Here is a 15,030-nt window from a genome sequence, read left to right as displayed (position 1 = left end):
ATTTTAGGGATCCCCGGTGCCCCCCCACCCCCCCCTGGGGGCCGCCCGGGGCCCCGGCCTAAAAAAGGAAAAAAAAAAAAAAAAAAAAAAAACACACAAACAAACAAACAAAAAAATTAAGTAATACATATACAGCACTTAGAATGGTGCCTGGTCCAGAGCGACCTCTCAGTAAATGTTAATGGTCCTCCCTCCCCTATTTAAAGGTATTTGCACATCTCTGGGCATCATGGGGACTTATTAAACAAACCAAGCCCTCTCCCAGGGCTAGTCTCTATTTTATGAGGCTTTGGTTTTCACAGTGAGTGAATACACATCATTGTCCATCCTTTCTTTTAAATCGTTTTTAATTTTTTAATCTTGGAATATTAAAATAGAAAAGACTATGACAGAAACCTATGCATCTACCATCCAGATTTAACAGATATTAACATTTTGCCTTATTTGCCACAGATATTACATACCAATTTTTAAAATAATAAAGTAGGGCCGGCCCGTGGCTCACTCGGGAGAGTGTGGTGCTGATAACACCAAGGCCCCGGGTTCGGATCCCATATAGGGATGGCTGATTCGCTCACTGGGTGAGCGTGGTGCTGACAACACCAAGTCAAGGGTTAAGATCCCCTTACCGGTCATCTTTTAAAGAAAAAAATAAAATAAAATAATAAAGTAACTTTGGATCACAAAATAATAAGAAATATCTTTTTAACCTGACTTTAATATATATATATATATGTATATATATATAGTTTACACATAATTATTCAAATATATATACATATGTTTTGGGTGGGTTTTGGCAGCTGGCCAGCATGGGGATCTGAACCCTTGACCTTGGTGTTACAACACTATACTGTAACCAACTGAGTTAACCGGCCAGCCCTACATATATATTTATATGTACACAAAATACAAAAATATTTGCTGAAACACTATATATCAGTGAACAAGTAGAAATAGCTTAAGTCACCATTGAGGGATAGTGAAATGAATTATAAAGCATCTACATTATGTTGTGCATTTGTTAAAAGCAACTAGGTAGATCGAAACGTCATGAAATGGAAAGGTATCTAAGACTGACTATTAAGTGAAAAACAAAAGGCAAGGTGGGGAAGTGGTGTCTATGATCCCATTTTTGCTTTTAAGGAAATCTGGTTCTGTTTAGGTAAAAGTATGAAAGGACAGTCACTATTCACTCATCTACTAACTCTGAAAACTACAGAGGATTAGAATCAGGTCAGAAAATATTTATTTTCAACTTTATACATTTCCCTATATTACAAATTCTTTCTTCAACCAACATGCATTACTCTAATAATAAAAATAATAAAACACTTAAAGGGTATAGTTTTCAAAATAAAAGTAGTATAGCTTATTAAAGACAAATCAGAAAATTCAGAAAAGTACAAAAAAGGAAAAGAAAACTTGTCTAGTCAAATTTTCTAGAGTAACTACTTACCATTTTGGTGTGTTTCCTTCCAGGTTCATTTGTAGAGGTTTTTTGCTGTTGTTATCATTTGCCTTTTATATACTATTGATCCCATGGTATAAATATAACCTTTTTTCCACTAAACGTTATCATCAGTATTTTCCTTGTAGACATTTTTTATGAGTTACAAAACATTCCACTGAGTAGACTTACTGGTTTACTAACCTCCCATGCTGCAGGCATTTGGGAAGTTATTCAGTTTCTTGCTTTTATGACACACGATACAAAGGAACATGGTTTTTTTGTAAACCTTTTACTGTATTTAAGATTTTTCCTTCAGATGTTGTCACAGAGGTATAAATACCAGGTCATCTGGTCAGATTGTTTTTCAGAAAAGTTCTTTATGGGCCGGCCCGTGGCTCACTCGGTAGAGTGTGGTGCTGATAACACCAAGGCCACGGGTTCGGATCCTATATAGGGATGGCCGGTTTGCTCACTGGCTGAGCGTGGTGCTGACAACACCAAGCCAAGGGTTGAGATCCCCTTACCGGTCATCTTTTTAAAAAAAAAAAGAAAGAAAAAAAAGAAAAGTTCTTTATATGTATACCCTCCCATTGACATGGTCCATTTCACCACAGCTCCCTAGTACTGGGGACAATCATGTTAAAAAGCCATTTCTGAAACAATTGGCACATCTGATGAAGCATATATGGATGACTTGATTAGAAAGCAGAACTTTGCTTGAGATTTTGCATCTCTTCCAATTTGCATTTTTCCCTATTTACATCTCTTTTAAGTTGTGTATCTTCTACTACTAGAAACTTTGAGCATTTTCCCAGATGGTCGTCTACCAGTTTTATTTTCTCTTTTATGTTTTCGTATTCTTTATTTCTTAGATTCCCATGTTTTATTGTTAACAATTTATGTGAGATTTTCACGTGATAAAAATATTAGACTGCAGCCAGTACAGGGATCGAACCCTGGACCTTGATGTCATCAGCATCATGCTCTAACCAACTGAGCTAACTGGCCCGCCCCATTTGCTACAAATCTTTTCTCTAGTCGTGTGCTTTTAATGTTTGTCTTGACATCTGATTATTTTTATTTTTACATGGCTGACTCCTTAGTTGACTCCATAGTTGACTCTGTGATTTCTACTGTCATTTCTAAGCTAAGAAAATTCTTTTCCCCCTAAAGATTTCACAACTAATTAGCTCCATTTCTCTACGGGATGATATTGATCATTTACTGTTTGCTACTTGACTGGTCCATCGGGACCTGATTTCAGGTCCACGTGTGGAGAGGGCGGCTGTGAGTGGGCTGACCAGTCACCCCTCCCGTTAGGCCTGCGTCTCCTCTGCTCCTAGGAAAGGCCCGGCTTTCTCATCCCTTGCCAGCAAGAGCAGCATGCAGAGAGTGCAAAGTGCTGGGAATGACGCTTCCTTCATTCCTTCTCAAGCCAGCAACTCACTTTGCCTCTTTTCCTATTTTCTTATGACAGCTTTATTGAGATAGAACTCACAGCTCACCCAGTTAAAGCATGCGGGCGAATGGTTTTTATCATGTTCACACAACCATCACCATACTCAGTTTTAGAACATTTTCATCATCCCCATCCCCATTAGCCATCACTCCCTACTTCCCCTCAACCCTCCTACCAACCCTTTGCCATTACTTTCTGTCTCTGTAGATTTGCCAGTTCTGGACATTTTATGTAAATTGACTCATACACCATGTGGTCTTTTGTGTTAGACTTCTTTCACTTTGCATAATGTTTTCAAGGTTCATCCGTGTGGTAGCATGGTCAGTACTTCATATCTCTTTATTGCTGAATGATATTTCGTTATATGGATATACCACATCCAGTAACGTGGCTGTACCATTTTATTCACTGATGGACATTGGAGTTGTTTCCACTTTTTGGCTATTATGAAAAATGCTGCTATGAAAATTTCATGTCCAAGTTTTTGTGTGGACATATGTTTTCATTTATCTTGAGTATATACCTAGGAGTGGAATTGCTGGTCACATGGTAATTCTATGTTTCACTTTTTGAGGAACTGCTAGACTGTTTTCCAAAGCACTGCGCAATCATACATTCCCTCCAGCAGTGCTCAGGGTTCCAATTTCTCCACATCCTCACCAACACTTGTTATCTGTCCCTTTTATTGTTTTATTATATCCATTCTAGTGGATGCAGAGTGGTTTTGATTTCCATTTCCCTGAAGACTAGTGGTATCAAACACCTTTTATGTGCCTGTTGGCCATCTGTAAATCCATGAGTTCAAATTCTTTGTCCATTTATTGGATTATTTGTGTTTTTATTGTTAAGTTATAAGAGTTCTCCTCCCGCCCCCCCCCCTTTTTTTTTGGTCTGACCAGTACAGGGATCGAACCCCGGTCCTTGGTGTTATGAGCACCAGTCTAAGCAACTAAGCTAATCAGCCAGCCTGAGTTATAAGAATTCTTTATGTATTCTGGATACTAGTTCCTTATCAGATACATGATTTGCAAATATTTTCTCCCATTTTGTGGGTTGTCTTTTCATTTTCTTGATAGGGTCCTTTGAAGCACAAATGTTTTTAATTTCGATAAAGTCCAATTTATGTTTTTTCCTTGGTTACTTGTGCTTTTGGTGTCATAGCTAAAAAGCTCTGCCTAACCAAGGTCACAACAACTTATTTCTATATTCTCCTCTAAGAGTTTAATAGTTTTGCCTCCTATATTTAGGTCTGTGGTCATTGGGAGCTAATTTTTGTCTACAGTGTGAGGAAGGGGTCACACTTTATTCCTTTGCACGTGGATATCCAGGTGTCCCTGCCCAGCTGTTGAAAAGATGACTCCTCTTGCTCTCATTGAATTGCCTTGCCGCCCTTTTCAGAAATCAATTGACCATAAACACAAGGGCTGTCTATTTAGTGGCTTGTCATTTGCTTATTCTTTTGAAATTGAGACAGAAAAACTCTCAGAAAAATGTGAAAGAAAATAAGTCTTTGAAAAGCTTTAAAGAAGACATTCTAGGAAAAAGATACTGAAGAGGATACCCACCTTCTCCAGAGAGGCCAAAGCCACCCTGCCCTGTCCCATATGCCACAGACAGTGACCTAGAACCTCTACCTTCCCTTCCGATAAATGTCCCAAATAAGTCCTGGAGAAAGTTACATCTTACGGCCATTTCACGAGGCCTGGGGGATCCACCTTGCTTAGCTGTGGGGGTAGGGAGGAAGATGTTGAGGAACGGATGTTCTGAATGGCTGTCACTTAACTTCATCTGCGAGATGAGAATAGTTTAGGGAGAAAGTGAGATGATGTGTGTGAATGTGCTCTGTAAGCTGCAAAGTGTTGCCAACGTCACTGGTAGTGACGATGGTGATGATACCAGAAGGCAGACTCTCAGAGCTGGGATTTCAGAGGCCACCCTGACCCCACCACAATGCTGGATCCCTTCTCCAATATTCCTACAAAGTGGCTACCCAGCCTGAACCCCTCTAGTGTCAGGGAGCTCAGTATGTCCTGAGATAGCTGTTCTATATCTGGTTCTTCTTTTTAGAAAGTGTTCTCTCCCCTTGAGTTGAAAAATCACAATAAAATCAGCTTTAAGAAACACTTTTATACAGTATTTTATGTGATCTTTCAAATAATCCTGTGAAGCCAGTATACTACTATGTACCCCCATTTAATAGGTGGGGAAACAGGCTCAGAGAGGTTAAGTGGCTTGCTCAGGGGCCCACAGCCAGTAAAGATGCAGGTGGGATTTGAACCCAGGCCTATCTGACTCCAAAGCCCATGCACATGACTTCTGGGTTGATTTATAGCCTTCTCCACCAATTTCCAAGCACGGGTCTAGTTTAGTCCCTGGGGCTACATGGAGTAGGGCTCGCCTTTCTTGTCCACACTGGCCCTTGACCACCAACCTCTGCCAGATGTTCACCTCACCAATGTCGCTGTGCAGAAGACGTCTCCTGACTACCACCCTAAGAAGGTGAGGAAGCCGGGTTTCTGTCCTCCATGGGTGCAGCCTTTTGGAACCTGGCTGGGGGGTAGGCAGGAGAGGAGAGTGACAAGGAGCCCAGGACAGACCTGTCTGGGCTCATAGTTCACCAGTGAGGGCAGGCCCACCTTCCCATTTGCAGACCCAGAGTAAGAGTACAAGGGAGGCCCACATATCGTGTCTAAATATTTAAAAGTGGGGGCCGGCCCGTGGCTCACTCGGTAGAGTGCGGTGCTAATAACACCAAGGCCACAGGTTCGGATCCCATATAGGGATGGCCGGTTAGCTCACTGGGTGAGCGTGGTGCTGACAACACCAAGTCAAGGGTTGAGATCCCCTTACCGGTCATCTTTTAAAAAAAAAAATAAATAAATAAATAAATAAATAAATATTTAAAAGTAACATTATTTAAAAGTAACAAATCAAACTCCTAAATAAAATGTCTGCCCACCTTGACATCCTCAACTGATTGACCAGTCAATTGACTGATGTGTCATACACATATACTATCTATCTATATAATCTATATAATATCCTGCAAGGACATGTTCAAATATGGAATTCTCAGACTTCTCAGAATTAGGGCCAGATCGGGGGGCACAGGAGAGCAGGCCTCCAGCTCACACCTGCTCCCTTCTTTTCCCTCCCCTGGCTTCATCCCACATGGTGGGGGCCTTGTACGTACACATCCCTGCAAACAGCAGCCTGGTGGTCCCTCGTCGGCCTTGGATGTACACACAGTCAGTGCAGTCTGTCTTCAGGAAGGCAGGCCCAGGGAAAAGGCCTACACAGGCCATTTGGGCAGGGGTTTCTGGGGTCCTGGGTAGCCAGTCCTCTTGGACATGCAGTCTTTATCCCAGTAGGAGGGGCACACCCAGAGTCATCCTAATCACAAGACTCAGGGATGGGCCCTCTTGCCCAGGCCTAAGGGCAGTGCTGATGGGATCATTTAGGGTCCTGACAAGTTGGGTTCCTGTTAACTGAGGTCCCCCTCTCCCAATTCGGCTGCCCGGGCTCCCAGGGCTGCAAGTGGATGATCCAGCGCTTCCGGCAGTACCTGGCGTCCAAGCACGGGCCGGAGGCGGTAGAGGCGCTCTTCAGTGACATGGACAACATCTTCATCAAGAGCCTGCAGAGCGTTCAGAAAGTGATCATCAGTGACAAACACTGCTTCGAGCTGTACGGCTATGACATCCTCATTGACGAGGACCTCAAGCCGTAAGTGGGTGGGTGGATGGCCCAGAGAGCCAGGCGGTTGGGTTTTGCACACTCTACAGCCAGACTGCCCAGGTTTGAATCCCAGCTCTGCCACTTTCTAGTTGTATAACATTGGGTGCGCTTCCTTTTTTGTGTGCCTTAGTTTGCCAATCTGTAAAATGGGTTGGTCACGTGCTTATCCCTTATACAGTTGTTATGAGGAATAAATAAGACATCATCTATAGGGCACTGAGCACAGTGCCTGGCACTAGGAGCCCTTCCCTGACCATCTGCTGAGTCAGGCATCCTCCTGTAGCACCAGGCAAGAAACTTCCCCTCTCTAAGTCTTGCTGCTTTGAGGATGCAAAGCGCCATTTAAGGGAATATCATTACAATGCTGGTCCCTGCTGAGAACTGAGTGTCCTCCCACAGTGCCCATGGAGGAGGTCAAGCTGATAAGTAGGACAAGCCTGAGCTGGCAGGGATCACAGTGATGGCCTCACATGATACAACAGGATATGGAAGCCCAGTGGGGTTGTCAGGGAGTTTGAGGTCACACAGCAAGGCAAGGGCAAAGCTGGCCCAAGGTCCAAGTACCTGGGCTGAGCTGCTCCCCACCAGCACTCCTGGCTCCAGGAGCCAAACTCCTACCCAGGTCACTGCATAAGTGCTGAGGGGCTTTCTGAACCCGAAGTGGTAGCTGGAGAGCGAGACCTATCAGGCCCTGGTTTAAGGAAAACAGGTCCTGGCATCAATGGGTTTCTCTCCTTTGCCCCTGCAGCAAGATGTGGCTGCAGGCATTAGAGTGGACACTGATGGGAGAACAAGCTTGGGAGGACACAGAATATAGTGGAAAGGGAGACCTGAGTCTCCCACTGGCCTGTTGGGTGAGCCCTTCCCTCTCTGAGACAGCTTCCTGTCTGTGAAATGATGGGCTTGCACAAAACATAAGTTTGCAAGCTGGAGGTCCTTGAGCTGCTTTTGGCCTGCAGATACTTTGCATTTGGCCTTCAGAATGTAAAGTTATTGAAAATCTCTAAAAACTGAAATATGTTTACACAAAAATCAGGACTTTTTGGATTTTCCGGGAAAATCAGATGATCTGGGCTCACGGTGCCACAGGGCAACTCTCTCCTGCAGCTGGCGTAGCCACCCCTTTAGACATGGAATGCCCTTTCCAGTTCACCACGTACTCCACCCCTCCCTCATGTGTCCCCACCCCTGACGCAGCAGGATGGTGGCCATCGATAGGCAAACATCCACTAGGAGGAAGCTTTTCTTACGCTCCCATCTCTACTGGAAGAAGGAAGAGCAACTTGTCCTGTGCCTGACCAGCTTCCGTCACTACAACCTTTCTTTAAAGTGGAAAGGTGGGGGGAGCAGCCCCACCTGAATTGAGAGTGGGGCCCAGGCACCCCATCTAGCTGCTCAGTGAAATCCCAGGGGCCCCCAGGACCGAGTAACCCTAAGGGCCTCCACTGCCTGCCTCCCCAGGTGGCTCCTGGAGGTCAACGCATCCCCGTCACTGACAGCCAGCAGCCAGGAAGACTATGAGCTCAAGACCCGCCTCCTGGAAGACACCCTGCACGTTGTGGACATGGAAGCCAGGTAAGGAGGGCCACTTGATCACTTGCCCCTCTGTACATGACAAGTGGGGCTCCCACCAAGGGAGAAAGAGAACTCAGAACCTTGGGACTTGAGTGGCTCTCAGAGATGGCTCTGGCCTGCCCCACCATTTTATAGATGGAGAAACTGAGATTCCACACAGGGTCGGGTCCTGGCCCAAGGCCTCAGCCTGTCTGGGGCAGGGCAGGGCCAACTACAGATTTCCAAGACTCAGTCTAGCAGCAATTCCTCAAAATGTTCTTTTTTTTTTTTTTTTTCCTTTTTGTCTTTTTTCGTGTCCGGCAACGGATCGCAACACTCAGTGTCGCACCCGTACCGGACCGGGACCGGCAACGGGATCACAACCCTCGGTGCTGTGCCCACACCTTGCTCAGCCAGCGAGCGGGAACCGGTCTGTATGTGGGATCCGAACCCTCGGCGGGAGCGCCACCGCGCTCCCAAGTGGCGCACTGTAGCAGTGCGCCGCAGGGCCGGCCCCCTCAAAATGTTCTGACTGTGGGACCAAGGACCAGTCTCTTCACCTCTCTGAGCCTCAGTTTCCTCATCTGTAAAAAGGGAAACATCATGCCTACCTCTTAGGGTTTTTAGATTAACTTACCAAGATAAATTATGGTAAAGTGCCTAGCTCACAGCAAGTGCTCAGTAAGAGGCTGTTTATTGTCATAACAATGTGTATATAATGGAAAAAGCCAGGGTCTAGCTTCAAGAATGGATGAATCCAAGTGCTTAGTCAGTGGTTGGTTTGTCTGTCTGTCCCTCCCTCTCTCTGTCTTTCTCTGTCTCCTTTTCCCTCTGTATTAGCTTTTTCTCAACTATTCCAGCAAAAGTTTAAGGGCTGATTCTCATTGCTGGGGATTGGGTCACATGCCCATATCTGAATCAATCAGTGTGACTCCAGTTGACCAGGTCTAGGTCTCTTGCCCACCTCCCAGGATTTGGGGTCAACCCCACCTGAGCCATGTGGGTGTGGGAGGAAAGAGTGGTTCTCAGAGGAAAAACTGAGGTGCACTTGGACTGAAAGAAGGTGAAATGGATGCTAAGCAGGCAGAAACCTCAGATGCCCACTATTCCTACCATCACTTATTTATTCAACAAACATTCGAGCCCCTATGTGTGCCAGGCTCTGTGGAACACACTAGGGACACAGTAATGAACAAGACAGACCTAGTCCCTGCCTTCATGGAGTTTATGGTTTGGGAAGAAAGCAGACTTTGAACCAGAAATCACAAATAGGTGCGTGTTATCAAAGGCAAGTGTGGGAGCCTTGGGGTAAAAACAGGAGACCACCCTTCTGAGGCCTGCGGGGGCGCCTGGGAAACAACCAGTGAATGGTTGAACAATAGAAAGAACTCCAACAGCTTGGGTACCAGTAGGGCTAGGGGAGGGATCAGGGCCCTGATTTGGGTCTTAGGACTCCACCAAGTGCATGTTCATTAGCCCTTTGTGTCTCCTGCCTGTGCAGGCTCACAGGAAAAGAGAAGCGAGTTGGGGGCTTTGACCTCATGTGGAATGATGGCCCTGTCAGCAGAGAAGAGGGGGCTACTGACCTGTCGGGGATGGAAAAATTTGTGACCAACACGCACCTCGGTATGTAGGGCCCAGTGGGGAGTGGGGGCCGGGGATGTGTCATGGGAGGTGCCAGGCAATGTAGGAGGCAGCTTGGCATGGCGGCTAGATTGTCTGAATTTGATCTGCAATTTACCAGCTGTGTGACCTTGGGCAAGGAACATAACCTCTCTGTTCTTCATTTGTAAAATAGAGAGGACATAGTTTCTACCTCAATGTATGCCTAGAACACTAACTAGCACATACTGTCAGGAGGTGGATTTCAAAGGCTTAGGCGGGAAACAAACAAATGAAAAAACACATGTTGTTAAGAGAAATTAAGGACTTCAGGGTTTGATTTAAAACTTGGTTTCTAAAAAGTGAAAATTTTCCCTGACTATAAAAATTATTCACACTCATTGTAGAATATTTGAAAACAAAAGAAGGAAAATTTTTAAAACATACAGATAAAACCATCTTTTAACAATCTGGTGTATTTTCTTCCAGTTCTTCAAGAATGTATATATTCATACTTTTTCTTTTATAAAATTGGCACTGGGCTGCAGTTTTGAATCCCAATTTTCCACGTGGTGTTTTCTATTCAAGAATATTAATAAGAGACCCTTTTTGGGGTGCACTTTTTAGCCAGGCCTGGGCTAAATATTTTACAAACATTTTGTCATTTTATCTTTAGGCAGCTTTTATTGCCATTTTACAGATGAGGAAATGGTCGTCAGATGTTACATACCTCGCTGAAGGCCTGGGTCGTAAGCGGTGAGCCTGGACTTGAACTCCAGACTGTCTAATTCTGAATGTTAGCTCAGTTGGTTAGAGTGCAGTGTTATAACACCTAGGTCAAGAGTTTGGATCCCCATAATGGCCAGCTGCCAACAAAACAAAACAAATCCAAAACCTGAATGTTTGACCGCTAGACTCTCCTGCTCCTAGGTAAAGTTAAAAACAAGATTACCATATGGCTGCAAAATACTCAAGCTTATAAATTTGCCAAATGAATTTCTTATAATTGGGCATTTGGCACAATTCCAATTTTTTACATTTGTAAATAATATCATAATGAATGTCCTCTCACATAAAATCAACTGAAATTCTGGCTATTTCCTTAAAACAGATTCCTAGAAGTAGAATTACTAGGTCAAAGGGATAGACATTACAACTAAATTGCTTTCCAAAAATTATACAAATCTGCCAGTTTTGAATTTTAAAAAAATCTGTGCCAACTTGCTACGTAAAAAGTACTGACTCGTTTTAGGTGCATTCCATTGATTATTGGTGGTTTCAGTTTTTTTATTTGCATTTCTTCTTTTGTAAGCTGTCGGTACTCTATTTTTCTATGGGTTGTCTAGTTTTCTAAATTTATAAAGGCTTTGGATGACTATATAATGCTCTTCCAAGCTTTAATGTGTATACGATCATCTGGAAACCTTGTTAAAATACCGATGATGATTCAGTAGTTCTGGGGTGGGGCCTCAGCCTGCTTTTCTAACAATGCTCTATTATTTAACCATTGCTATGTAACAAACCCTCCATAACCTAGCAGCTTAAAACAACTACTTTATTTGCTCATTATTCTTCGGGTCTCTCCTGGGGTCATGCATAGGGCTGCAGGCACCTGGTAGTACTAAGACTTGGTGGCCTAGGATGGCCTCATTCCCATGTGTGGGGGTTAACACCAGCTGTCAGCTGGGTTTCTCTTTGCATGTGGCCACCTGCCCTCCAACAGTCTAGCCCTGTCTTCTTCACATTGTAGTGAAGAAGAGTTCCAAGAGGCAAGAGAAGACATTGCAGAGCCTGTGCAGAGGTCCCACAATGTCATTCTGCTACAATCCATTAGTTAAAGCAATTTGCTAATCCAGCCCAGAGTCACGGGTGAGGAAATAGACTCCACCTCTTGATGAGAAGAGCAGCAAAGTCACCTTGCAGAGAGGTGTGCATATGGGAATGGAATCGTTGCAGCCATCTTTGCTAACAATTCACCTCAGATGCCAGTGACGCTGGTTTCTGGACCCTGTTTGAGTAGCAAAGATGAAGAATGTGCTTCTCCACCTTGGCTGCATATTAGAATCATCCGGGAGGTTTGAAAAATACTGATGTGATGTAATCTGAAAAAACCTGGTAAGAAGAAAAATACTGATGCTTGCCAAAGGTACAGATATGGTTGGTCTAGGCATCACTATGAGGGAACTTCAAAAAGTGCATGGAAAGATTCATATTATCTTTTAATTCTATTTTTCAACGAACTATCTGAAGTACTCTTATATTTGTAAAAGCTTCCAGTGACTCTAATATGCAGCCCAGGTTGAGAGCTACTGCTTTGGAAGTCTCTGGAATTGTTTCCAGAAGAGCGTTTGGGTGGATGGTGGTAAACATAGGAGGAGCAGGTTGGGTCAGGAAGAATATTGATAAATTGAGTAAGGGTTGTGTTCAGGGACATCCAGGTAAAAAGATCAACAGATAACTCAGAGATGAGTCTAGAACTCCAAGAAGAGGTTTGCGTTGGACATGAAGATCTGGCAGTTATGAATGAATCAAATACAGCTAAAGCTAGGGTTTCCTGGAACTCACTTTGGAAAATCTGGGGAAATATACAGTAGGCTGTTAGCTCAGTAAAGTCTTGATGGCTGGTGAGTGCATAGGAGGCAGGGACAGAGTTTTAGGTGCTAAGAAGGATCACAGACGCCACCTGGTCAGTATTTGTGGCCACAGAGATTCAGTCATTCAGACAGCACTTTTGAGTGCCAGCAATGTGCCTGGCACAAGATTAAACAACCATGAAGTTGCCTCAAAGATCAGCTCTGAGAGCAAACAGGAAATGGGTAGCACCCCAAACAGGTTGGGAGAGGAGGCATTTCAGCAGCTTACGTCAGCTTCTCAGCATGGACTGCCTGGTACACACTTCCGTGGGCCCAGGGGCCACTTGGGAAAACTCATTTCCTAGCCAACTGTGCCTGACATGTGGGTTGGGTAATGGAAGAAAGCTAATGTATACTGGGTATCTATCAATTGCCAGGCACTGTGCTAGCTTTCAATGCATTTTCACTGTGCAAAACCAGGAGGAAAGGCAGTGTGGGGTTGTGGGTAAGGGCATGGCTCTGGTACCAGGTTCAAATCCCAGTTCTACTACTTATTGTGTGATTTGGGCTAAATGACCACCTCTCTGAGCCTCAGTTTTCTCTTCTGCACATAATTCCTGTGAGGACCCAACAAGTTCATCCATATTAAGTACCTGGAAGCAGTCCCTAGCTTGAGGTAAGCCCCTAGTCAATGTTAGCTTTTGTTGATAAATCCTTCTGTTCACTCCATAAGGCAGATAGTATTATCCTGGTTTACAGATGAGAAAATGGATGCTCGAAGAGGTAAATGACCTGCTTGAGGGCCATGGCAGTTCAGGAGTGGAGCCAGGATGCAAGTCACAGGCCATGCGTGGTTGCATGACTCCTCCTATCCCCTCCTTCCACCAAGTAGTAAGCACAGGCCCCTCCACTCACCCCAAGGACAGACCATCCCAGCCAACACCCAACTTCCCTTCCAGGCTGTGTTAACGATCGGAAACAACAGCTGAGGCAGCTGTTCCGTTCCCTTCAAATGCAGAAGAAAGCTTCCAGCTGATCCCCAGCCACTGGAAGGAAAGCAGCCCAGGAGGTGCCACCCAGGCCTCTCCCCACTCCCAGATTCCAGCACAGCAGCACTTCATGGCATTTGCCTCCCTCCCTCTGGCCTCCTGCCCTCCAGAGTTGAGTGCAAGTAAAAATTTCTGCATTTTTCTCACTCCTACATTCCTAAGCCTTCTCTTGGTTTAAGAGGGACTCCAACGAGAGTGGGCCAGTGGGCTAACTGCTCCATGGGGGAACCTACCATTCTCAATGCAGTTTTTCTGGCTGCAAATGGCAGAATCTGACTGCCTAGTTTTAGCCCAAAGGGAAGGTTTTTGGAAGGAAAATACTGGCAAATCCAAGAAGTGAACCAGCTGGCTTTAGGAAGGCCAGAAGCCAAGCTACTATGGACCTACTGCCTCTGGAGCATGGGCAAGGCCGACAGCCCCAGCCGTCGGCTCCATGTATCACATTTCCAAGAGAGAGAACCTGATTAGCACTTTGGCCTAGGAACCACCCTGCCAGGAGGCAGGTGCAATGTTCTGATGGAGAAATTGTGAACCTGGCAGTCATACCACACAGCACTTACCAAAGTGAATTCTGCAACTTTCTACTTTTTTATGTTTCTATTTTAAAATATGCAACACATTCGTATGTTTTAAAATTTACAAAAGTGTGCAGTCGTCCCTTGGTATCTGCAAGGGATTGGTTCCAGGACCTCCTTGCAGATACCAAAATCCAGGGATGCTCAAGTCCCTTATATAAAATGGCATATTATTTGCAGATAACCTACACACATCCTCTCTTGTACTCTAAATCATCTGTGCACTGCTTATAACACTTAATGCAAATGTAAAGCACACAGCCTTTACAAGAGAGGATGTGTGTAGGTTATAAACAAGTATAGCTGTTATACTGTATCAGTTTTTAATTTGTATTTTTTTCCCCTAATATTTTCAATCTGCAGTTGGTTGAATCTGTGGATAAGGAGCCTGCAGATAGAGGGCCAGCTGTACATTGTGTCATCTTCCCTCCCAAGCTTGTGCCCCAACCCTTCAGTTGCTGTCCTGAGGGAACTACATCGTGTATACACAAATTATTAGCTTATTAGACACCTGTTCTGCCCCTTGCTTTTCTCACTCACTGTATCTTGGAGCTTGTTCCAAATCAGTGCTCAAAGAGCTTCCCTATTTTTTTTTTTTAAAGATGACCGGTAAGGGGATCTCAACCCTTGGCTTGGTGTTGTCAGCACCACGCTCAACCAGTGAGCGAACCGGCCATCCCTATATAGGATCCGAACCCGTGGCCTTGGTGTTATCAGCACCGCACTCTGCCGAGTGAGCCACGGGCCGGCCCCTTCCCTATTCTTGATTATAGCTGCCTAGTAGTATTCCACTCTCTGGAACTATTGATTCCTTTAAATAGTCCCCTGTGGATGGATATTTAGTTTCCAATTCCACCTCCCTACTTCTTAGGGCTATCATGGGAAAAGCACACAGTAACTTCTACCAAAACTCAAGGGGGTGCAAAACTGTAGGTTTTGTTTAATCAAAACCCAAGTTTTTTTTTTTTTTTTAACATTTTCTGAATTAGCAATATTTAAGACAGAAGATTCAACTTAATCTAAATTT

The 15,030-nt window shown here is 44.5% G+C and overlaps 1 protein-coding gene and 1 non-coding gene across 2 annotated transcripts in view; one reads left to right on the top strand and one right to left on the bottom strand.

Moving 5' to 3' along the window:
* Positions 1-13,482, top strand: part of TTLL9 (tubulin tyrosine ligase-like family, member 9) — a 47,954-nt gene extending 34,472 nt beyond the window's left edge. The window contains exons 11-15 of the mRNA XM_008577381.1: positions 5,353-5,411; positions 6,442-6,638; positions 8,112-8,225; positions 9,706-9,830; positions 13,339-13,482. Of these exons, the coding sequence (XP_008575603.1) occupies positions 5,353-5,411; positions 6,442-6,638; positions 8,112-8,225; positions 9,706-9,830; positions 13,339-13,415 (572 nt within the window). The 3' untranslated portion in view covers positions 13,416-13,482. The remainder of the gene's footprint in view (positions 1-5,352; positions 5,412-6,441; positions 6,639-8,111; positions 8,226-9,705; positions 9,831-13,338) is intronic.
* TRNAI-GAU lies at positions 2,388-2,461 on the bottom strand. Its single transcript has one exon. It is a non-coding gene; the product is annotated as a tRNA-Ile (tRNA).
* Positions 13,483-15,030: the final 1,548 nt, after the last annotated feature.

Source organism: Galeopterus variegatus, unplaced genomic scaffold, assembly GCF_000696425.1.
Source record: "Galeopterus variegatus unplaced genomic scaffold, G_variegatus-3.0.2 Scaffold65, whole genome shotgun sequence".
Lineage (NCBI taxonomy): Eukaryota > Metazoa > Chordata > Mammalia > Dermoptera > Cynocephalidae > Galeopterus > Galeopterus variegatus.
The sequence above is the reverse complement of the archived record's forward strand: the minus strand, read 5'-3'. Positions and strand labels throughout refer to the sequence as shown.